This window comes from Oryctolagus cuniculus, chromosome 10 (genome assembly GCF_964237555.1).
Source record: "Oryctolagus cuniculus chromosome 10, mOryCun1.1, whole genome shotgun sequence".
NCBI classification, from domain to species: domain Eukaryota; kingdom Metazoa; phylum Chordata; class Mammalia; order Lagomorpha; family Leporidae; genus Oryctolagus; species Oryctolagus cuniculus.
Window position 1 is genome coordinate 23867137 of NC_091441.1, and position 24600 is coordinate 23891736.

At 41.1% G+C, this 24600-nt stretch overlaps 1 protein-coding gene across 4 annotated transcripts in view; it reads right to left on the reverse strand.

The window, feature by feature from the left end:
- Window positions 1-726: 726 nt before the first annotated feature.
- Window positions 727-24600, reverse strand: part of LOC115333218 (legumin J-like) — a 68750-nt gene continuing 44876 nt past the window's right edge. For 3 of the 4 annotated variants that reach the window (XM_051851093.2, XM_051851095.2, XM_051851094.2), the window contains 9 exons: window positions 20877-20984; window positions 18926-19162; window positions 18282-18488; window positions 14712-14945; window positions 11740-11893; window positions 9901-10010; window positions 8885-8998; window positions 7083-7229; window positions 727-2862 (listed from right to left, as the gene is read on the reverse strand). In XM_051851093.2, the coding sequence (XP_051707053.1) occupies window positions 2728-2862; window positions 7083-7229; window positions 8885-8998; window positions 9901-10010; window positions 11740-11893; window positions 14712-14945; window positions 18282-18488; window positions 18926-19162; window positions 20877-20960 (1422 nt within the window). In that variant the 5' untranslated portion in view covers window positions 20961-20984 and the 3' untranslated portion in view covers window positions 727-2727. Of the gene's footprint in view, window positions 2863-7082; window positions 7230-8884; window positions 8999-9900; window positions 10011-11739; window positions 11894-14711; window positions 14946-18281; window positions 18489-18925; window positions 19163-20876; window positions 20985-24600 lie in introns of those variants that run through there. The other variant, NM_001371752.1, reaches the window with a different exon arrangement.

The following is a 24600-nucleotide window of genomic DNA, read 5'->3' on the forward strand; positions in this document are numbered from 1 at the left end:
CTTCCAGTATTTAGAAGCAATAAGGAACACTCAGTGGTTCTTTATCTAACCTGTAGTTCCTTTATTCAAAAAAAATTCACTCCACTCACTTATTCAAAGTTGCCATTAAAAAGAGCATTATTTAAATTTTTCACATTTAAACGTTTTATCTGCTATAATTCATTCCATTTCAAATTAAACAACTGTGGTTGTATCATAGAATGTCTGTACGTATAAAATGGTTAGGGTGGACTCAGCTTTAAAGCAAGTTTTCAACCAAAAGTGTGGTTTTGACCTGTGCTATGTGAAATACAAGTGTGATTGAGCAATTTTCTCTTCAATTCATGGATTTTGAAATAAATAGAGTAGATAGACCAAAAAGCCTACAAACACTTCCGTATTAATGGATGAAGTTACCCTAGAGAATAAAATTATAAGAAGAAATATCTATCAGCAGCACAAGAGGCTGACAAAGACCAAAATTATGAGAATCAAGTAGAATTGAACAACATATCCCACCACAGAGTAGTATATTAACAATACCACAAAGGAATTGTTTTCATTATGCTATTTTTAATATTTTTCTTGTTTTAAATTCATGTCGGATTAGATTCCTAAATCAGGCTTCGAGTTTATTGTTATCAGGAAACCCAGAAAGTTCCAGCATCATACAGATTTTCCTTAAAGGATGGTAAATCATAGCTTGAGGATATCAAAGGAAATCCAATAATGCATCAATCATAAGAACAAGTTTCATTCAAGATTATGACAAGCTACAATATGAAAATGTACAAGAGCTTTACTGGGTGACCACATAGTAATCTGATACAATACAAGATATATATACAATTTCAAGATATAAGAAACTGGATTATGAATGCTTGGTAGTATATTTTTTAAATTCCAACGTAACTTAAAATTTCTGTCAACACACATTTTCATGTACCTTTTGTGAATATTTTCCCTCTCTTTGGATGTCCTCTTTCCTACACCCAATACCCTGTGCTGGTCAGTGCACCTTTTCAATCATATTCCTCCTCCTGGATTGTGACCCATTCTCTATGAAGTTTCTTCAAAAGATCACATCCACCATAAACCTCCCAATGCTTCTAGGCATCAACCTGGAGTACCTTTCACACACACACACTTTCCATCTTCTTCCTCATGCTTTAGCTAACTCTTAATCTACATTCAGAGCTCCTGCAGAACACCTTCTTGGCATCCTCCCATCTGACACCCCGTAACTGGGCTTAATGTCTCATGTATGCATGAATATATGTATATATACATGTATATATACAGCATAATCTCTGTGTATACATGCAGACACATATAACTTATTACACTGTCCAGTTATCATAGCACTAGGACAATGTATTATTATATCATTTTCTGTTTCCCTCAATGGGAATGTTTCCTTGAGGAAAGATATCATTTAGTAGTCAACTTTATATATTTAACACTCAGAATAGTGGTTGGCTTATAGTACTTATTGTGTATGTTTAGTGATCAAATGAATGGATGAACGAACAAATGGTCAAAAGCAGGGCGAGGCCGTCTTGGTCTTCCTGAAGTCCAGTATGTAAGTGGCTATCTCCTCCAGCTGAAAGTGAACTTGATTCTCACTGTATTCCATAACAGATTCAACAGAGTTGGCAGTTTAGGTATGGGGCTGGGATAGAGAGAGAAGGAACGCAATTCCTTGTGGCCTAAAAACAAATAGCCTAAGCCAACTTCAAAATTCCACTATCTAGCAGGAGAATGACTGCAAAGCGATGGTGGTCAAGAGCATTAAAAATTAACTATACCTACTTTAGAATTTTATATGGATTAGCCCGGAAATGAGGGTGGTACCCCTGACACACTGAAGGAATACTAAATACTTGATAAAATAAATTGCAAGTGAAAAATCAAGCACTGAACAGATTTAAACAATTTTTTTTCTACTTAAGACAGTGACTCCCAGCTTAGACTACCAGCCTGAGCAACTTCAGAATGATGATTGAGATGAGCACACAGCCACCATTACCAACACTTTACCATATGCTTCTCAGGCAAAATGAAGAACTATTCCTCAAATGTAAAAAGATGACTAGGTGACTGAAAAAATCCCAATACATTCAAAGATAGTACTGAATCCATCATTAGCTTATCACTAAGGATTTCTTGGCTAATATAGGATAAGTATACAGCTACTACTATGAATACTCCTGGAAAGTGGTGGCATCATAGAAAATATCTCATGCCAACCAAAGGGCTGGGATTGCTAACTATGATTCTGAACTGACTTCTTCAGACAGTGTTTGACACATGTGAATTCCAGTGCCTCGATATATATACACACACAGGCTACCTCCTTGCTTCCTTTCACAGTGATGAATGAAATAAAAATTTGCAAGTGTTATTGATATGCATAGGAAGACTAGGTTTACTTCTGTAGTAATGAATTTGACATAACAAAAGGAAAATGAACACAAACACATATATTTAAAATCCTTACAAAAATATATCAATTTAACTTATTAGGTCTCCCCGCAGATCCACTATCAACACAAAGATACTGAAATAGTCCCTGAGCATGAATTGCCTACATTCACTCTCAGCTAAAGGAGCCCACTGGGCTGCTTTGTATTTGCTGTCTCGTTTTCACTTCATACACAGCTCCAAGTTCATTAGCCAAGTGAGTCCTCTTTAAGGTCAGCAACAGCCAACAGAGCAGGAAGAATAAACCTGAGCTCATCAGCAACTCTAAGGCAGGTTGATCGCCTGGTCCTCCTTGAATTTGGGGATCTTCTTAAACTCACTTTGCTTCCTGAAGAAAAGCTGGGCCAGGATGTGGTCTGCTGTGGCCTGGAGATAATCGTCCATGTCAAGGGTTTGCAGCTGCCGGTGTAAAGCAAAAGATATATCAGCACCAACTACTCAGACTGCTACAGAGATCCCACCGCTGCCAAGGCATTTACAGCTGTGTCACGTTACACAGCCACGAACTCCTGCGTAAGGGTCAGCTTGTGTGCCTGTCTTCCCTTGCCCTGGGGAGCACATCTTTCCAAGTCTGAGAAGTAAGGAAAGGGATGGCGAGCGGTGCTGAGGCATCTGAGGCTTTCTCTAGAAGGGACCCTGTCCTGCTGAAGCAGTTCCCTTTGAAGAGGACACAGTGCCATTTGTCTTCCTGGGAGCTGGGACTTCTCAGATCGCCAAGCCCAGAGGCAACAGCATGAGGCAGGCCTTGCTGCCAGGTAAGCAGTCCCAGTGTCCCCAGCCAGAGACTGGGTGCTCTCCACAGCTAGTCTAATGCGCTCTTTCTCTCTCTGTCCCTGTCTCTCTCCCCCTCCCTCCTCTCCTTTCTCCATCTGACTCCCCCAGTTTCTGCATGTGTGTGTCCTACTCTGTTTCTTCATCTCACTCTATGTCTGTGTCTATGCATTTCAGAATCTCTTTAGTGCTTCTCTTTCTGCCCACTTCTGTGCACAGGCCTGTCTGTACATGGATCCTTGTGAATCTGTGTCTCAGCCTCTCTGTGGTCTCTGCTCTTCTTTGTGTGTATGTCTTTGTCTCCTCCTATCTGTGTGTCCCTCTCTTTGTAAGTAGCTTCTCTGTGTCTTTCTCTTTCCATCTGTGTGTGTTTCTGTAATATATGTGTGTGTGTGTCCTTCTCTGTGTGTCTCTGTCCCACTGTGTGTGTGTTTCTCTCTAAGAGTGATTCTCTCTCACACCCTCTGCCTCTCCTTCCTCCCAAACTCTTCTTCCCCTTCAGACACCTTATTCAAAATACACTCCATTAGACAAACTTCCATTACCCACTCCATTGGGTCATGAGTGACTATCCCTCCTCCAAGTCTATGTCAGATGCTCCCGCAGATAGAAGCAGAGGTAAAAAATTCCTCCTACCCAAAATTCTGATTCATTTCTTTCTTCCTTGTTGTGAGTCATTCCTTAAATTGTACTTATTCACTTAAAACTCTGTATTTCTATTCTCTTGTCTTGCTTAAAGAATTTATTCCTTAATTTTGGGCTTGTATTTAATGGTTTTCAACTGTCATTTTCAAATTTAAAGCTTTGGGGCCAGCGTTGTGGTGAAGCTGGTTAAGCCACTGCCTGCAATACTGGCATCCCATAAGAACACTGATTAAAGTCCTGGTTGCTCTATTTCCAGTTCTGCAACCTGCTAATGAGCCAGGAAAAGCAGCAGAGAAAGGCATAGTGCTTGGGCACCTGCACCCATGTCGAAGACCCAGATAGATTTCTAGGCTCCTGACCTTGGCCTGGCCCAGTTCTGGTGGTTCTGGCTATTTGGGGAGTGAACCATCAGATGAAAGACACACTCTTTCTTTCTCTCTCTCTCTCTCTCTCTCTCTCTCTGCGTGTGTGTATGTGTGTGTCTTTCCCTTTCTCTCTGTAACTCTGTATTTCAAATAAATAAGTAAATCTTTTTTAGGACTGGCTTATTTCACTAAAATAATAGTTTTCAGTTACATCCATTCTGTTGCAAAAGACAATATTTCACTCTTTTTTATGACTGAGTAGTATTCCATAGTGTATATATGCAACATTTTCAGTCCTCAAAAAGACAAATATCATATGTTTTCTCTGATTTGAGGTAACTAACATACAGAGTACAAAAAATGTAATATATATGTATGAAATTGGCATTTTGAGATTTGTTATTGCTTGTAGCCCTTGTCTACACTCTTGAGGAACAGTGGCTTTTCTACTATTTATTGAATTCATTATTTAGTGGAGGGTTAAGCTTGTGATTATAAAATAAACTGAAAGTATTTCATTGTAAAAAATAAAAGAAAAATAAGAAACAAAGGAGGGAGGAGAGTGGGAGTATGGCTGGGAGAGAGGGTAGGGTGGGGAGTATCATTATGCTCTTAAATCTGTATATATGAAATACATGAAGTTTGTTCACCTTGTGTAAGTAAAAATAATAAAACAACTACAAAAATAGATAAATAAATCTTTGTTTAAAGTTTTAATTTGTTGGATTACCTTTTGTACAACATTGAATCTTATGTTTTCTAAAATGCATACTTTAATTCTATCTTTGTACACATAAATATATTTTACACACATAAAATTTTATTCTAGTCATTTTTAATTGTCTTCTTTTTTAAATGTTTATGCATTTATTACATTTATTTGAGAGGCAGAGAGAGAGAGAGAAATTTCCCATCTACTGGTTCACTCCCCAAATGTGCACAACAGCTAGGGGTGGTCTCAGCTAAAGCCAGGAACCAGAAACTCAATCCAACTGCCCTAGATGTGTGGCAAGGACCCAAGTACTTGAACCATCACCTGCTGCCTCCCAGGATGCTCACTAGCAAGAAGCCAGAATTGAAAGCAGAGCTAGGCTGGCGCTGCGGCTCACTAGGCTAATTCTCCGCCTTGCGGCGCTGGCACACAGGGTTCTAGTCCCGGTCGGGGCGCCGGATTCTGTCCCGGTTGCCCCTCTTCCAGGCCAGCTCTCTGCTGTGGCCAGGGAGTGCAGTGGAGGATGGCCCAAGTCCTTGGGCCCTGCACCCCATGGGAGACCAGGAGAAGCACCTGGCTCCTGCCATCAGATCAGCGCGGTGCGCCGGCCACAGCACGCTGGCCACAGCGGCCATTGGAGGGTGAACCAACAGCAAAGGAAGACCTTTCTCTCTCTCTCTCTCTCTCTCTCTCTGTCCACTCTGCCTGTCAAAAAAGAAAAAAGTAAAAAAAAGCAGAGCTAGGACTTGTACCAAGGCATTCCAATATGAAATAGGATATGGGCATCATAGCTGATGTCCTGTCCCCTACGTCAAAGGCGTACCCCTAATTCTTTTTTCTCTTTTTAGCTTTTAAAACCCTAACTTGCTATTTTCAACTTGACATTTTCCTTCTTTTTCATTTACATTTGATTTGCTTTGCTTTTGCTTTCTGATTTTTTCATATAAAGGCCATGAAGAATGGTGACAAGGTGGGGTAGCAGTGGCACTAAGACCTACACCAAAAGTAGGGGGGATCGCTGGAATCCTGCTCATCCCCCACAGAAGTCTCCAGCCAACTTTCAGTTCCAGCTTCTTCTCAGACCGAGCTCCACAAACCTTATCCCAAGTATGCTCAGGAAGGTTCTGAGCCCCAGGGAAACTGATAGGTACTGGAATTTCTCAGTTCCCTCAAAGCATATGGAATGGCATCCTGGGGAACCAGCATCACCGAGCAGGACCTAAGCCACCTGGGGCTGGGGCTCTGCTGACAATGCTGCGTAATTCATGCTCTACTCTTCCCTGGAGATCTTGCTGGGTCTCTTGCAGAAAGAACAAGAGCCAACAGAAATCTCTATTCCTGGACTTGCCCCAAGAGTGCAAAATCAGACTCATCATGCTCACCCAGTCTCACAAAGTAACCCAGACCTTACAATTTTTAAAAATCTAAGTTGCACAATTTATTACTGCTCCTCAGAGCCATTATTTCATCTTTGTTAGGAACTCTGGGGTGGATTTTTAAAAGCAAATGATTACTGTTTTATAAATAGAACATTAAATATTACACTTATTTAAAATAAATAATGATGGGAAGGAACATCACTTTGCTGCTGCTTTTTTTTTCTTTTCATGTAGAAGGCACTCCATTTCTTTATCTGTCTTCCTCCCTCTGCCCTGCTAGTACATTTGGGAAACATACACTGGGCAAATTCAATGCAGCTCATCCCTCTCTCTGTTTGGAGCCAGTTACTTTATGCTCTAGCTATACATAGGTTCAACGGCCTGTCTCAATATGGGAATGCCTATTCAATTCTAGGGGTCAATATTAGCAAAACTCACTTGCCCACAGATAGTAGTCACATTCTTTAATGTCTGCTTTATTAGTAACAAAAATAATTCCATGAACCTGTGTACACTTACTCCATAGTCTTTTTTTTTTCACAGTTAATAATTTGGGAAATTAAGAGCGAATGCGATATATCGAACCCCTTTATAATAAAATGAAAAGATCATTAGGTTCTCCTTCTCTTCAAACACTTTCCATCCAGTTCATTCATTCATTGAACATATGAGTTCTGAGGACTAGCTTTGGTCCAGACATTGTTTAGCAGGCCTCCAGCAACTTATCTGAAGGTACTTGATTCTCACCTGGTCTCCAGTGCTGAAGGCAAGGATGAAAAGCAAGTCCTCATCACATGTGCTCTTAATGTAATGCTGGGTTCCCACAGGGAAAAACACCACATCTCCAATGTGAATGCTAAACTCCATGGCACCCTGAGTATTGATAATGCCCACCTGGGAGAGAGGAAAGAATTATGTTTAAATTAAACAAGTAAAATCAAATATCCGATAAAGATAAGTACTAATAGCAAAGAACAGATAAATAAAAGCATATGGGGGCCGGCGCTGCAGCTCACTAGGCTAATCCTCCGCCTTGGGGCGCCAGCACACAGGGTTCTACTCCCGGTCGGGGCGCCGGATTCTGTCCTGGTTGCCCCTCTTCCAGGCCAGCTCTCTGCTATGGCCCGGGAGTGCAGTGGAGGATGGCCCAAGTGCTTGGGCCCTGTATCCACATGGGAGACCAGGATAAGTACCTGGCTCCTGCCATCGGATCAGCGCGGTGCGCCAGTTGCAGCGCGCCGGCCACAGCGGCCATTGGAGGGTGACCCAACGGCAAAGGAAGACCTTTCTCTCTGTCTCTCTCTCTCACTGTCCACTCTGCCTGTCAAAAAAATAAAAAATTAAAAAAAATAAAACTAAAAAAAAATAAAATAAAAGCATATGGGTTACACAGGGACTTCTTTGCGAGGCTGAAAAGCAGAAGACAGGGACCACCCCTCACATGAAACTTCCTATGCCAGAGACACAGCCCCACCAAAATGAAACAATGCTCTGTTTAGGTAAATGTTCCTCAAATTGCAGTAGTGAGTTTATACAAAAAGGATCTCATTTGCTGTATTCTAAATGAAGACTACAATTATGTTTCCTACACATTAGGCAGAGGATTTACATTTCAATGTGTCACTACTCCCATGCCCTTCTTCCCACTTGGCTGGGAAAAGCCAGTTTTCCGAGAGCAACATCCTAAGTCCTGCTTAAAAGAGTTAGAGGGTAAATGTGTGCACACAAGCACACACACAAGACACAGCAAAGCAAAGTCTGGTCCTTGAAGGGGAATGTGTAAAAGATTATAATGCCCTTTCCTAACTGATTAAAGCCTTTAACTCAAGAAACATAAAACAAAGCTTTTACTATAGATGGCATAATGAATGAAATTTATTTTGGCCTTAATTTTTTTTTTAAGATTGAGAAAAGTACAAGCTAGAGAAGCCCGTTCTACCTATGTGTTCCTTGAAAATTTCCCCAAGAAACCATGAAAACATGGAAGAATCACTGTCCGATAACTACAGTAATAGACCACACAGCTTTTCCTATGATACCAAAATAATTGATCATCTAAACCAGGCTCTCGAAGAGTCAAAGCAGTTGTTATCAATAATTTCATAAACACAATTTGGATTTATTAGAAGTATTCTGGACACACATTGATGATCCACACACCCCCAGCTACCCAACTCACATGACACTGAGAAGCAAAGTTATTTCATATTCCCCCCACAGTGTAGCACCTTCCACTTTGCATTACTTGAGGATAAAAATCTATAAAATCTAAGGTAGGCATTCTAGTCCTCTATAATAAGAGATAACATCTTAATCATTTTTGAAATACTTAGCCTCTTCTCATGAACAACTTGAATCTTCCTGTCATATCAAACTTAGAAACTATTTAACAGAGCCTGCATGGTATCCTCCATTGAAGCTGTCCCAGAAGCCATTAGAATTGAGTCCTTTTATGTTACTAATACTGGACCAAATGAAGAAATACCTGTTGTTTGCTTCTTTCTACATTAAAAATAGAAAGCCCACAAAAATGTTTACTAAGAAATTACCTTTCCACATCCACTTAATACGTATCCCATTTCATTGGCATTAAAGTGGAAGTGTGGTTGTCGTAATCCATTATTATAAACTCTGAGTGTACTCAAAGAAAGGGCATTTTGATGCTTAGAAAAGAAAAAAAATACAGTTATTTAGGTAACATCATACTCAGCAACTCAACAATTCATACAGTCCTAATAACCTAACATAGCCTTCACTGAGAACAAGCAGTTTTTTATGCCCTTTATATTTATTGTTTCACTTATTCCTTACAACAATCTTATAAGGTTGATAGTATTCATCTCCCTTATTTTACAGGTGATAGAATTAAAATCTAAGTTGATTGAGAATTTATCTAGTCATTAAAGCAAAGAAGTGGCAATCTGTGGCCACAACAATGCAAGTATAGCCATTTGAGAATTTTTTAAACTGAAGAAAAAATAATTCTCACAGCACTGAGTTTTTTCATTGAAGTGACTACCCATGCCAAAGATGTTCCCAAATTCAAATTGGAACCTCAATTAACAGTTCATGTTGGACAAATCAACCAATGTTTGATTAGATCTTTCCTTTCCATTTTTTTCTTTTTTTTTTTTTTTTTTTTTTTTTGACAGGCAGAGTGGACAGTGAGAGAGAGACAGAGAGAGAAAGGTCTTCCTTTGCCGTTGGTTCACCCTCCAATGGCCGCCGCTGCAGCCGGCGCACCGCGCTGATCCTGGCAGGAGCCAGGAGCCAGGTGCTTTTCCTGGTCTCCCATGGGGTGCAGGGCCCAAGCACCTGGGCCATCCTCCACTGCACTCCCTGGCCATAGCAGAGAGCTGGCCTGGAAGAGGGGCGACCGGGACAGAATCCGGCGCCCCAACCGGGACTAGAACCCGGTGTGCCGGCGCCGCAAGGTGGAGGATTAGCCTATTGAGCCACGGCGCCGGCTCTCCTTTCCATTTTTTTCTAAAGAAACCTGAATTCAACCAAAATCTCACATTTCATGTATATTAGTAATGTTCATTAAAACATTTTTCTCATTTACCTGGTTTAGGAATTCACTAAATATTTTTTCATTGTTGCTTAGTTCACTTCCATCTTTCCAATACTGTGCCCACTGTATTACTCCTCCTGGATATTGATATTCTTTTGAACCTGAGACAGATAAAGTTTACAAAACACAATAAGATAAAACACTTCAAAATGATATCCCAACAGAGCACCTGTAAAGTATACAACCTTACTATAGTCACAGAAAACTTATAATAGAAATTGCTGATACCAAACCATTTAGGCCTCAAAGATACTGACTTAAAAGAGTCAGATACCACTTTCTAAGCCCAGTTTCTAATCCTACTTTCTAAGCTCTCTTGAAATTTGTAACACAAAGTATCCTCTTTAGAGCAGTTTATCTCAGGGGAACTGGCTAGAAAACCTGAGAGTAATTCTAAACACCATTCTCTACCTTATCATTTAAGTCAGTCAACTATCAAGTCCTGACTGTCCCACCTATGTTTTTTTAAATATTTATTTATTTGAAAGAGTTACAGAGAGAGGTAGAGACAGAGAGAGGGAGAGAGAGGGGTCTTCCATTTGCTGGGTCACTCCCCAGATTTTTAAAACATTAATATATTTATCTGAAAGTCTAAATTACAGAGAGAGAGAGAGAGAGAGAGAGAGAGAGATCTTCCATTCCGCTGGTTCACTCCCCAAATGACCACAATGCCCAGAGCTGGGCCAACCCGAAGCCAGATGCCTGGAGCTTCAGCCTGGTCTCCCACATGGGTGCAGGGACCCAAGCACTTGTCCCATCTTCTACTGCTTTCCCAGGCACATTAGCAGGGAGCTGGATCAGAAGTGAAGCATCAGAGACTTGAATTGGCACCCATGTAGGATGCTGGTGCTGTACAGGCTTAGTCCGCTATAGCACAGCAACAGCCCTGCCTCCATCTCTTTAAATTCTTTGCTTCACAACAATTTTCTCCCTTTTACAGCTGCAATATGTGGGCCACCACTACCCCTTACTTGAAGAGCTATGAGAGAACCTTGATTCATCTGCCACTGGCCCCTTCAAGATCATCCTCTACAATAGAGCCAGAGTGATCATCACTTCAAACAGCAAAATGAATTATGGCATATTCTTTAGCATTGAGATTCTGTATAAATTCCTTAACATGGCTTCTAAAATCCTCACAGTTGGACTCTTCTCTCCTATGAGCTTCATCCCTTGTAACACTCTTGGATCCAGCACTGAGATCCTTTACACTTTGAAAACTGTCACATTCACTTTTGCCTCCAAGCCTTTCTTTCCATTGCCCGTTCTACTAAGAAATATTTTTTTAAATTTCTGAGTATGTCCCAACATTAAAAAACACATGGTAACCCAATACACATTTACAATGATATAAAAAAATGAACATTAAGAGTTTCAAAAACTTTTTTTTTTTATACTAAACTGATCTTCTGTAAAAAAAAAAAAAAAAAAAAAAAGAAACTATCAACTCCCAACTTGACTCTCACTGGGATTAAACATGACAATAGGTCTGATCTGATTTCATCATCATTAAAAAAAAAATCATCTATTATTTTTCACTTTATGTTTCCGTGTGGGAGCAAACCGTTGAAATCCTTACTTAATGTATACTAAGCTGATCTTCTGTATATTAAGATAATCGAAAATAAATCTTGATGTGAATGGAAGGGGAGAGGGAGCGGGAAAGGGGAGGGTTGTGGGTGGGAGGGAAGGTATGGGGGGGAAGCCATTGTAATCCATTATTCGTACTTTGGAAACTTATATTCATTAAATAAATAAAAAAAAAAAGATGAAGTGTGTAGCAAATATAAAAAAAAAAAAAGAGTTTCAAAAACTATAGGTATACTATACCTTTAAGGTCAAAAAAGTATCTCCACACAAGGCTGTCTGGAGACTGTACATAACTAGCATTCAAAACCAATTCTGCCAAATTTGGAGGAAGATTCACCCCCTGATCCTCTTCTTGCTTGTGGAATGCTCTAATATAATTAATTCCACCTTCAGGCTGAAACATACAAGAAATTGCATAAAGTATTTATTCAATATTCTGTGAATTTTAGTCATAGGAGGGGTGAGAAGGTAAGGATATGTTAGCATTAGCACCACTGAGATTTTCAGTGATCAGAAGAGCTGAGCTTGATTAGCTCTAGGTTTGTGTCACTTATGAAAATCCCCAAAGTTTTCAATGTAGTTTGGTTTTAAATGTATTGAGTTTTTATGGTAAATACTCATAAACTCCTGCAAAAATATACATTTGTTCCCATGCTTATAAATAATCTGACTAGTGAGTTATTTCTCTTACTTCTCCCTACAGCTCTAAACTAGCATCAACTACAAAAATGTATCTCAAAAACTTACTACACACATGTTTAAGCTTAAGATAGAACCTCCTCCAACTGCCAATTATGGGCCATCACCAATTTTCTTCACCCATCTGCACAATCAACATCCATATCTGACCTTCTTTTTTTTCCCCCAAAGAAAACTTTTATTTAAGGAATACAAACTTCATGCATTTCCTAAGTACAACTCTAGGAATACAGTGATTCGTCCCACCATACCTGCCCTCCCACCCACACTCCCACCCCTTCTCCTCCCTCTCCCATTCCAGTCCCATTCTCCACTAAGATCCATTTTCAGTTAACGTCATACATAGAAGACCAACTCTATAGTAGGAGTCCAACAAATTGTATGAAAAAGAGAAAACTGTTCCTCAGCAGTCGAGGCAAGGGCTGTTCAAAGTCACTGCATCTTGAAGTTAGTGTCACTTCTTTTTCGTTTTGAAGAAACTTAATTAACTTTAAAGAAGAACCCAATGTGGAGCTCAGTTATGAGTAATTAATTCAAACCCTAAATTAGCTTAGACTAAGTACATTTGGAATTAAGACTTAATGTGTAATATGTTAAGATTAAGTGATATGAAATATGGGGCAACATATTAAAGTGAAGCTAAATTTTAGTCTTAGGAGCTTTTAGGACCTGTTGCGAGAACTGCCGTTCCTCCATGACAGGCCTTATTTTAAGCCAGAAAAGACAGGCCTAAGGGTACAGGAGTGAAACTATGCCTGGAATTTAGATTCTTCGGCCTTCCTGTGTGATGCCTAGCCCCTAAGTTGCTCAAATGCACCAATAAAATGCATAAATTCAGGTAATTGCCATGTAAGGAATAAGGAACTCGCCTATGTGTGTAGTTGTCACTCCCCCTGTTCGTGGAGGAACGACACTAAACCCTGCCTAGGCTTCATATCCGAGTCACGGCACCATTATGTCGCTCCCCTTCTTCATGGAGGAACGACACAGGACCCTGCGCTGTTCTTTCGTCTGCTCGGCCCTCCCCGGGTTTGCTGCTGGTTCTTCCCGGGTTGGCTACCGTCCCTTCCACCTCCGTGGAAGGGCGGTTCCCCCTGCCACATTCCCCACTTCCGCGGGGGAGCGGCACACCGCCGGCCGGCTCTCTCGGGGGCTGCACAGGTGTTCCTTCAGGTAGATGTTCCCCTCAGATGTTCCTCGTGCATGTTGTCTCTCTCCTCCTTTATAGTCCTCTTCCGCCAATCCCAACTCGGCTGCCCACACGCCGAGTACGCTGCTCTCCTCCAATCAGGAGCGGCTCTTGCAGCTTGTCAAGTTGGTGAGAGGCAGCTGGGTAGAAGCTGTACGCTCCTCTCCCAGCGCCACATTGTGGGAGAGCAGATGCATAGAATAAGACTTAATTCCAGTAACTCAGTCCAGTCCGGGTTGCTCCCCACATGTAGTGACATATGTACTTGTTTACTCGAGTGCATAGAAATGCTGGGAGGGGAAGGGACGGGGCTTCTTGCCTCAGCACTGCGCTACGTCGCATGTACCGGTAAGAGCCCACCTAGCTGGTAATAAAATCCTCTTGCTGTTGCATCCAGCCTGCCTTTTGTGAGTTGTTTTGGGGAGAGTCTCGTACCAGACACAACACCAAGAATGATACATCTTTTGCGAGTATTTAAACATAATTAAAATACAACTCTTTGAGGACAGAGGTCCCACATGGGAAGTAAGTGCACAGTGACTCCTGTTAATTTAACAATTAACATTCTTATGTATGAAGCCTTTTAAATCCACAATCTCTGTCAGTATTTAGACAAGGCCATAAGCAAAGTAGAAGTTCTTTCCTCCCTTCAGAGAAAAATACCTCCTTCTTTGATGACCACTTCTTTCTACTGGGGCCTCACCCACTGAGGTCCTTCATGTAGGACATTTTTTTTTTTTGCCACAGTCTCTTGGGTTTCCTTGCCTGAAATGCTCTTGTGGGCTTTTCAGCCGGACCAGAATGCCTTAAGGACTGATTATGAAGCATATCTGACCTTCTATAACCAGCATTAGTAGTTACCACCCCTCTTCCTGGTGACAATATAAATATTTTGAGAGATCAAAGGTAGTGATTTTTCAGGAAAAGTGTGAGGTTTTCTACATGAGATTAAGAAAACATGATTACATTATCCATAGCAAACTTGTTCCTGCAAAAAGAATGGTGAGTTTATGACGCTTCAGGGATATTAATTACAATTATTTTTTACTAAATGTATAATAATATTCCTTCTAAAACATTATAATCTCCATAGAGGACCTTTCTAAAGCTAAATACAAAGCAACTCAATTTCAACCAGTTTTCTGTCTTTAGTGGGAACACAAGATATGCTTTTGTGTCCATTATCCCAACTATTATCATATCTTAGTCAATCTTTTCTGAAGCTATACTGACTAATGCCCTAGAAACAGGATATGCAGGATCACTTTGTACCCACATGATTCCTAAATTTATGGTGAAATACATTTTCTGAAATGGAATGTACCTTAAGTGACCTGGAAGCAATATCTTCAGGTGTAGAAAAAAAGACATCATCAACATCCAAGGTCTGAAGTTCATCATGTGTAGAAAAGAAGAGCAAGAAAAAGCAGTCTTCATTCCCCACATTCTTTATCCAGTGCAGTGTATTTCTAGGGAAGAAGATCACCTGGCCAGCAGTAACATTGTACGTGGTAACCACTTCACCACCAGCATCAACAACCCCAATCCATGCTGTGCCCTGAAATATAATGAGGAGAGCATACCCAACATTCACTGTAGAGTAAAGCTTCTCAATCTTTTTTATTACCTTCCTTCTAAGTGAATTTTTGGGACTTTTTTCCCTATCGCCACCCTATGAAATTTTAATATCACAGATATACTGTAGATCAGTACACTATATACATACACTGCATATGTACTATGTATATAGTATATATCCCTAAAAAGAGTTGGGGTTTTTTGTTGCCCACCAAAAACTTGAGGGAAAAACTTCCCCATTGAAACTCCACATCTTGGAGTTTGAAAATACTGAAGCAGGGGCTGGTACTGTGGCGTAGCAGGTAAAGCCGCCCGCCGCCTGTGGCACCATCATCCCATATGGCATCAGTCTGAGTCCCAGCTGCTCCACTTCTGACCCAGCTCCCTGCTATGGCTCCTAGGAAAATAGCAGAGGATGGGTCAAGTGCTTGGGCCCCTGCACTCACCTGGGAGACCCAGAAGAAGCTCCTGGCTTCTTGCTTCAGACTGGCTCAGCTCCAGCCATTACAGCAATTTGGGGAGAGAACCAGTGGATGGAAGAACTCTCTCTCTCTTTCTCCCTCCCTCTTTCTCTCCATAACTCTACTTTTCAAATAAGTAAATTAAAAAAAAAAAAAGACTGAAGCAACATGTGTAAGATGTGTGTTGATAGGTGATCACACAAGTATATACATTTGTGTTCATATATGCATATAGATGTATTTGTGCTTCCCAATAAGAAAAGATCCAAGTATAATGTTAATGATAATAATAATAATAATAATAGCTAGGGGCTGGTGCTGTGGTGCAGTGAGTTAAAGTCCCAGCCTGCAGCACTGGCATCCTACATGGGTGCCGATTCGAGTTCTGGCTGTCCCTCTTCCATTCCAGCTCTCTGCTATGGCCTGGGAAAGCAGTGGAAGATGGCCCAAATCCTTGGGCCTCTGCACCCATGTGGGAGACTTGGAAGAAGCTCCTGGCTCTGGCTTAGGATCAGCTCAACTCTGGCCATTGTGGCCAATTGGGGAGTGAACCAGCAGAATGGAAGACCTCTCTCTCTCTCTCTCTCTCTCTCTCTCTGGCTCTGCCTTTCTCTGTAGATCTGACATTCAAATAAATAAAATAATTCTTAAAAAATAATAATAATAGGCCAGCACCGCGGCTCAATAGGCTAATCCTCCACCTAGCGGTGCTGGCACACCGGGTTCTAGTCCCAGTCGGGGCACCGGATTCTGTCCCAGTTGCCCCTCTTCCAGGCCAGCTCTCTGCTGTGGCCCGGGAAGGCAGTGGAGGATGGCCCAAGTGCTTGGGCCCTGCACCCCATGGGAGACCAGGAGAAGCACCTGGCTCCTGCCTTCAGATCAGCGTGGTGCGCCGGCCGCAGCGCACCGGCCGTGGCGGCCACTGGAGGGTGAACCAACGGCAAAAGGAAGACCTTTCTCTCTGTCTCTCTCTCTCTCACTGTCCACTTTGCCTGTCAAAAAATAATAATAATAGCTAAACTTGGTGATTATACTATGTGGCAGGTGTTCATCTAAGCACTTTATGTACGCTATAAAGCATAGTACTATTATTATCCCCATTTTAAATATGAGAAAACTGAGTTTGGAAAGAATTAATAATTTTCCCTTGCACTAGGCTGACCAATGGCAAAGCTGGGATTTTGATGTAAGCAGTCTGACTCCAAAGTATATAATTTTATCCATACTACATCACAATTTGATTAAATCTATACAAAATTATATACTTTTTCTCATTCTCTAATCTGTCCCTCAGTATTACCTCTGATGTAAATAGAGAAAATACCATTATGTATGTCTACCCAAGACTCATGATCACATGGCAGCACATCCACAGAATGAATGAAAAACATATCTTACTTCTGTCATTGGCAACTTGTATAATTTGGATCCAGATGATATGGAAGTTAGAAGGGAAACTGAAGCTGCAGAGAACTCTGTTTGGCCATGTGTAGGGAATGGCACAAATATGTATCTATTTCCATGAAGGCATCAACTACTCCAGACCCAGAGCATAGACCACTCAGGGCTGAAAGGGCCCTCGCTATGGGGCTAAGTACACCAACAACCCTGTGCGTGTGCTCTTCTCAGGGCTCCCTCCAAGGGCTGTATAAAGACACTCAGGAGCAAGCTCCATGGAGAAATTTCTTTACAATTATTGGTTGGTCCTTACCATGATTATGATAATTTTCTGGGATCTAGAAAATATTCAACTCCATATAGTCTCCACTTAGAAATTCACATTATAAACTCTCTGAACTTCCAGAACAGCCTCCACAGGATAAGCTAGATCCCAGGGCCTGGAGTGTGTTCCAGACCAATTTCTCTGGCTTAAAGTTTGGTTTTAAAGGTCTCCCTCCAAGAAAGCCCATATAGTTACATTTTCTTTTTCCTACTGCTTTGTCACTGCTCAACAAAGTCTATAAACATTCATCTTTCAGAGATTATACTTTTTTATATATTGCATAAAAGTGGAAAATCCAAGAAGTCATAAACATGAACTATGTCACAAAGCAACCAATGACTATAGCTTAGAAAAGTCAACCAATCTCTCTGAGCCTTTCATGAGAAATAAGAACACTTTGGTCTCAAACAGATTAATCTCTATGTTGTAAATTCTAAAATGGGTGAACTATGCAAGTGTAAATGAGGAAGTTTTACTTATAACAACAAAAATTGTACCATAGAATTGGCTGCACATCTATTAACCAGATCATGAGTATAAGAATAAACTTTGAAAGTTCTACAAGGGTTTAGTCACTACTGCTCCCACAGGATCTGGAATATAGAAGACCAATGAATGGTTTCTAGAATTAAGGAATTATTTGAAATTTAAGTAAATACATCCATTGTACCACCAGCTACTATATTTCATTTGACTTCGAGAACATTCTGAAAGGTCTGAACCACAAAAGGGCACCCAGTTGGCAAGTTCTTAGGAACTCCAGGCTGAACATCAGCAAACATGTTTGTTATTCTGGTTGCTGCTTTTCTCCTTAGAGGAAAGCTGCTGGGTCTTTGATCATTAGATCAGAGCTGCCAGTTGTAGCTTTGGCTCAGAAGACTAAACAGTGATCTTACTTAAACAATAGTGTGTGAAAAATGATTTCATACTAAAGAAAGAAGTTCAAAGTGATGCCAAAAATAATTAAACCAAACATGCTAATGCTTCAAGGCACTGCTAACTAATCCAGTTAAATCTAATTGGAAGCCTGCATGTTTGTGCATCAGTTAGGGAGGTTTTGCAACAACAAAAATAATACCCAGAGGTCAAAAAACATAGATGCTTAAGAAGAGTGTGAACAAACCAGTTATACCTGTGCAAGATAGCCATGTTCATTGGCATTGAAGTGCCAGTGAGGGGCCCGGAGGCCATTGCTTTTTATTCTCAGGGTCCCCAGAGTCATTTGTGATCTCTGACTGTTCAAACTGGTACCAAAGGCCTCTTCTTCGTCAGTGAGATAGTCTTTGACATTGCTTCTGTACCGGGCCCACTGGATTGCACCACCAGGGAACTCAAACACCTGAAAAATTGTAAATGAGCAATCATCAGCATGGCAGCCATCTCCATGAGGCCACTGTGACCTACGGGGATAGATTCTCAAGTCCCAAACAGGAAGACGAGGAAGAGGTCTGCAAGACTCCAGGAATGCTAACAGTGACCTGTTCAGTGCTAACATTCTGAGCCCTGTGAGACATAAAAGCCACATAGCTTGGTAAGGGATTACAGGCATTGCCACTTGTCAACTTGTGATTCTCCCCTCAAGCCAGGTATAGAACTGTCTGCTGAAGAGAATTTCTGCCTGAAGCCATCACCAACTGAATTCTCCCTGCTCTCTGTCCTTTACCTCCCTTCATCCTGTTGTTCCAACAGAATAGAGCTTGGTAAACAAGCAGTGAGAAAGTGGTTTTGAAATCATCATTAAGAATGCTGGCTTTTCCTAATATGTGGGAATTGTACCTGAGATTTAGGTAAATGATTCAAAAACTGGAATTTTGGATCAACAGTCTTCTGTGCTATGGGAACCACTGTTGTTCGCATAGGCCGGGCTTCAGGTTCAAAATGAGCATCTGAATGACGCTGAGAGTTGTTAACAAAAACCAAGGAGAGAATCAGTACTCCAACTGCGGTGGTAATAATGCAGGCCAAGAAACACATCAGGAAAATGCTCATCAATGACCACTGCTGCTTCTTTTCCTAGGAAAAAGTATGGAGCAATTATCATCCACTCACAATGCATCAGAAATATTGCCTCCTCTCTCAACTTCCTACATTTTTCTCTATTCTAACTTCAGTTAAAACTGTCTGGTAAGCATAGTAAAAGAATCTATTTTTTAAAGTAGACTTAAAATTTAGGCTTTCTTTATCTACATATATATAAATATAAATATATATATGTACTTGATGTTGAATCAGGAAATGATAAGAGCAGGAGGAACTACTTTTCTTCCTTTTTTTTTTTTTTTTTTTTTTTTGGACAGGCAGAGTGGACAGTGAGAGAGTGAGAGACGGAGAGAAAGGTCTTCCTTTCCCGTTGGTTTACCCCTGCAATGGCTGCTGCAGCTGGCGCACTGATCCGAAACCAGGAGCCAGGTGCTTCTCCTGGTCTCCCTTGCGGGTACAGGGCCCAAGCACTTGGGCCATCCTCCACTGCACTCCCGGGCCACAGCAGAGAGCTGGACTGGAAGAGAGGCAACTGGGACAGAATCCGGTGCCCCAACCGGGACTAGAACCCGGGGTGCCGGCGCCGCAGGCAGAGGATTAGCCTATTGAGCCATAGCGCCAGCCCCTACTTTTCTTAAGATAACTGACCTACAGTCTTTCTGAGCTCTGTGTAAGGGTCCTGGTGGAAACTAGCCTAAGGATATATAAAAAGAAATTTTGCATTGGAAATAATCCTAAAGATCCTAGTTGAGCCTTTATGTCATATTTTTCTGAAAAGGAAACTGAAACCAAGGGAGAGCAGGGACTGTGGAAAGCTGCACTCTTTTAGTGGAAAGAAGTCATCCTGCCTCAGTGCTGTTTGCACTACACCACAGGGCTACCATTGCATATCATTTGGAGATCATAAAAGCTTGCATTAATACTTATGCTGCAGAGCTTCCCAAAAAAGCTTAAGCTTACAAACATCTCTAAGGTCACATTTTGGTTAATTAAAAAAAAAGAGCATATAACTGCATATATCCTAAAGAGTATTGCTTTACTGGATATTGATATTTCTTCCTTAATCACTTGGCCTTGATCAATGTTTTTCAAACTTCTTTACCACACCCATATTAGAATATATATTTCCCATTGTGATCTAGCACAACACACAAATACATACATATATACATGTATATACACACATGTACACACAGATCATTTAAGCAAAAGTTTCACAAAATAAAACTTGTTATTTTATTAATGTTTAAATGCCAACCCTAACCCACCATATATATGTCAAGAATAGAAGATTACAGTCTGGAGTTTGCAAACCCTCTGCCTGGATCCCTTTAAATAGAAGAGAGGAGAAATAGTTATTCTGCCTCCTCAAATTGATAAAGCAAACGTTATAAAAAGGCGCAAGGAAGAATCAGTTGAAACTAAAAATAAAAATAAAAATTGCTCCCTTTAACTTATCTAAAGGTCACTGATCAGCATGGATAAAAACATTGCCTCTAAAAGGCAACAATTTAGGGGCAACTATGATAAAAATCATTGCACTTGAAGCACTTAGTCATCCCCGGAGTTCCAATTTAAAAAGTCACCAAGGAGCTCAAGCAGGTGTGAGTTAGAGTTTTCAAAATAAAAGACAAATCCTTTTGAAGAGGGTCACTTGAGAAGAGCTGGTCTAAGGAGGGGTTCTTCCTCAAGCTCTGCATCACAGTCCAGAGGGAACCTGTGCCCAAGATGTGAATCCCCACATTACCGTGCCAGTGAAGGTGCTCGCCCTCCCCCTGGGTATAGCACTCTGTGCTGCATCTTCAGCGATTTCAAATGCTGCGTTGTCCATTGGCAAAAAGGATCAAGCACTTCACTGGGAAAAAAAAAAGAAAAAGAAAAGGAAGAGGGAAATATTTAGCAAACTGGGAGCTCCCTGAGAAGAGAAGAATGAGAATTCTTAAGTAAGGGAACACTTATATACAGCTGACAGTTAAGGAAATGAAATAAGGAAGCTGTCTCTTAAATTATATCTTGGTTTCAAAAAAACCCTTGGAAGAATTGCCAAATGAAAGACCAATAAAATACTTCCTTTGGTCCCTAACTTTTTGCTCAGTAATGACACATACAGAGATAATGATAATAATATGAGCCAACATTTATTTCTTCCTCTCACTATATTCCAGGCACTGTGCTAAATGTTTTACAAACATTATGTGATGTCATTGTTACAGAAATCCCATCAGGATATAACGCCCATTTTGCAGATTTGGAAACTGAACACAGAGAGCTGCAGAAACTGCCTAAAATCACAGAACCAGTTTAGTGTTGGTGCAAAGTACCTTTTATCCTAAGATTCTTCCATAATATTGGTTTGCTGATGATGGATGATTGGTCTAGTAAAATCTTATCTGCACTCAAAGCAGTCTTGACTCTAAATAATGTGACTAATTTTCCTAATGATATATGGAATAATCTTGTTACCTGAAAGTTAAACCTTCACATAAAATTAATTTTGCATCATCTTTCTTGGTGATGACTGATGGCCTGAGTAACCTAAAAACTGCTACTCTAAGACACAAAACAATCATCTGTCTTCTTTTCTTCCTATCCACCTTTGTTCTTTCAATAAATATGTTACCTAATATATTCCTGGCTGTCTACTGTGCTGTACAACATTAAGAGATCTTGGAGTAACTCATAATATGAATAAGAGAAACCAGAAAATTACTACAAATTTGCTGAGTGTTATGATAGCACAGACAAAAACTTGTGAGCATACAGATACGAGTATGACTGTGCCTGAGAAGGTAAGAGAAGGCAGGTCTTCACTGAAATTGTAATTGTGAGCTGAGCCTTCAACTCCCAACAGCTCCACTGGGTAGGCACACTTGGTCAGTTACTTTCTACTCCGTATTTGTTGCTTGTCTATAAGCAGCTCCAGAGCAGACCATGGAGTCAGAATGCAGATGTGAATCAGGCAGCCTGGGCTCAAACAAAGCTGTAGGCTAACCTAAACCCAAGCAATGGAGAGTTGACCTCGTTCTCTTACCAGACTTCATCAAATCTAATAGGCATAGTTTTCTATGTTTTAACAGCTCTGTGTTTTAAATGAACAGTCTTGGGGCCTGTGTTGTGGCATTAGCTGATAAAACTGCCAGCTGTGATGCCAATATCCTTTATGGGAGCAGGTTCCTGTCCTGGCTGCTGCATTTCCAACCCAGCTTCCTGCTAATGGCCTGGGAAAAGCAGCAGAAGATGGCCCAAGTGTTTGGGCCCCTGCCACCCTCATGGGAGACCTAACGAAGTTCCTGGCTCCTGGCTTCAGTCTGGCCCAGCATTAGCTGTTGCAGCCATCTAGGGAGTTAACCACTGGATGGAAGATGTCTGTGGCACCCTCTAACTCCTTCAAAGTAAATAAATAAATCTTTTAAAAATAATAAAATCAGCAGCCTTGGGGCAGGCATTTGGCATCGTGGCTAAAATACCTCTTGCCATGCCTACATCCTATATTAGAGATTGGATTCATGACCACGCTCTGCTTCTGACCAGCTTCCTGCTAACGTGCACCCTGGAAGGCAGCAGATAATGACTCAAAATCTTGGGTCCCTGCCAACCACGTGGGAGGTCCAAATTAAGATCTGGGCTCTGGGGCCAGTGCCATGACACACTAGGTTAATCCTCCACCTGTGGCGCTGGCATCCCATATGGGCACCGGGTTCTAATCCCGGTTGCTCCTCTTCCAGTCCAGCTCTCTGCTGTGGCCCGAGAAAGCAGTGGAGGTTGGCCCAAGTGCTTGGGCCCCTGCACCTGCATGGGAGACCAGGAAGAGGCATCTGGCTCCTAGCTTCGGATCAGCGCAGCTCCAGCTGTTGTGGCCATTTGGGGGTGAACTATTGGATGGAAGGCGTTTCTGTCTCTCTATATATATATCTGTAACTCTAGCTGTGAAATAAATAAATAAGCTTTAAAAACAAACCAAAAAAAGATCTGGGCTCCTTGTTTTGGCCCAGTTCAGCATGACCTGTTGCAGGCATTTGTGGAGTGAACCAGCAGATGGAAGATCTTGCATCTCCATCTCTCGTGCGCGCTCTCTCTCTCTCTTTCCCTCCCACCCCCAATTAGAAGACAAAATGAAATATAGTGGTTTTTTAGAGTCAATGAACATAGTATGACCACTTATGACAACAGAACCACACAAATCTTTAGAGTGAATTAAACACAGTTTTATGTTTTACTGTTCTTCTTTCTTGGAAATGTGAAAATGCAGCCCTCTGTCAACAGCATTACCTGAGGACTGTGATTAGCATTTATTCAAACGGCAACACAAGCAAATCATCAACCAAACTGCCATTAGCGCTCACTGAAACACTGAATTAAACAATGCTACAGCTCAACAATGTCCTTTTGATCTTTGCAGAGAAGAAAACAAAGACTGGTAGAAGATAAGTGTTTTTCCCAAGGTGCGGAGTAAGTTCCCAAGGTAGCAGAACAAGTCAATAGCAGAGTCCAAACAAAAACTTTGCTCTCTCACCTTCTGCAGAGCTGTCTGGCAGAGTTCTGTTTGCCACAGGAGGACTTTGACATGTAAGGGTACTTCAAAGGGTCTGTGGGAAAACAGTATTCTGGGCAGCTATTCGGCTTTGCTGTTAAGATGCCACTTTGGATGCCCACATCTGAATTCAGAATGCCCAGGTGCAAGATTACATAACGATTTCAGCTTCTGCTAATGTAAACCCTGGGAGGCAGGGTATACAGTAAGTAGTTGGGTCCCTGTCACCACTTGGGACATGGCTTAAGTAGTTGGGTCTCTATAACCCACTTGGAATACCTGAATTGAGGTGTGTTTTTTTTTTTTTTTTAGCATTCTTCCTGTTTTATTTTTCCTTTCTTTTTTTTCTTTTTTCTTTTTTTTTTTTTTTGCTTTCAAACTTTTATTTAATGAATATAAATTTTCAAAGTACAGCTTATGGATTACAATGGCTTCCCCCCCAATAACATCCCTCCCACCCACAACCCTCCCCTTTCCCACTCCCTCTCCCCTTCCATTCACATCAAGATTCGTTTTTGTTTCTCTTTATACACAGAAGATCAGTTTAGCATACATTAAGTAAAGATTTCAACAGTTTGCTCCCACACAGAAACATAAAGTGAAAAATACTGTTTGAGTACTAGTTATAGCATTAAATCTCAATGTACAGCACACTAAGGACAAAGATCCTACATGAGGAGTAAGTGCACAGTGACTCCTGTTGTTGACTTAACAAATTGACACTCTTGTTTATGGCATCAGTAATCACCCTAGGCTCTTGTCATGAGCTGCCAAGGCTATGGAAGCCCCCTGAGTTCACTGACTCTGATCATATTTAGACAAGGCCATGGTCAAAGTGGAAGTTCTCTCCTCCCTTCAGAGAAAGGTACCTCCTTCTTAAATGACCCGTTCTTTCCACTGGGATCTCACTCACGGAGATCTTTCATTTAGGGTTTTTTTT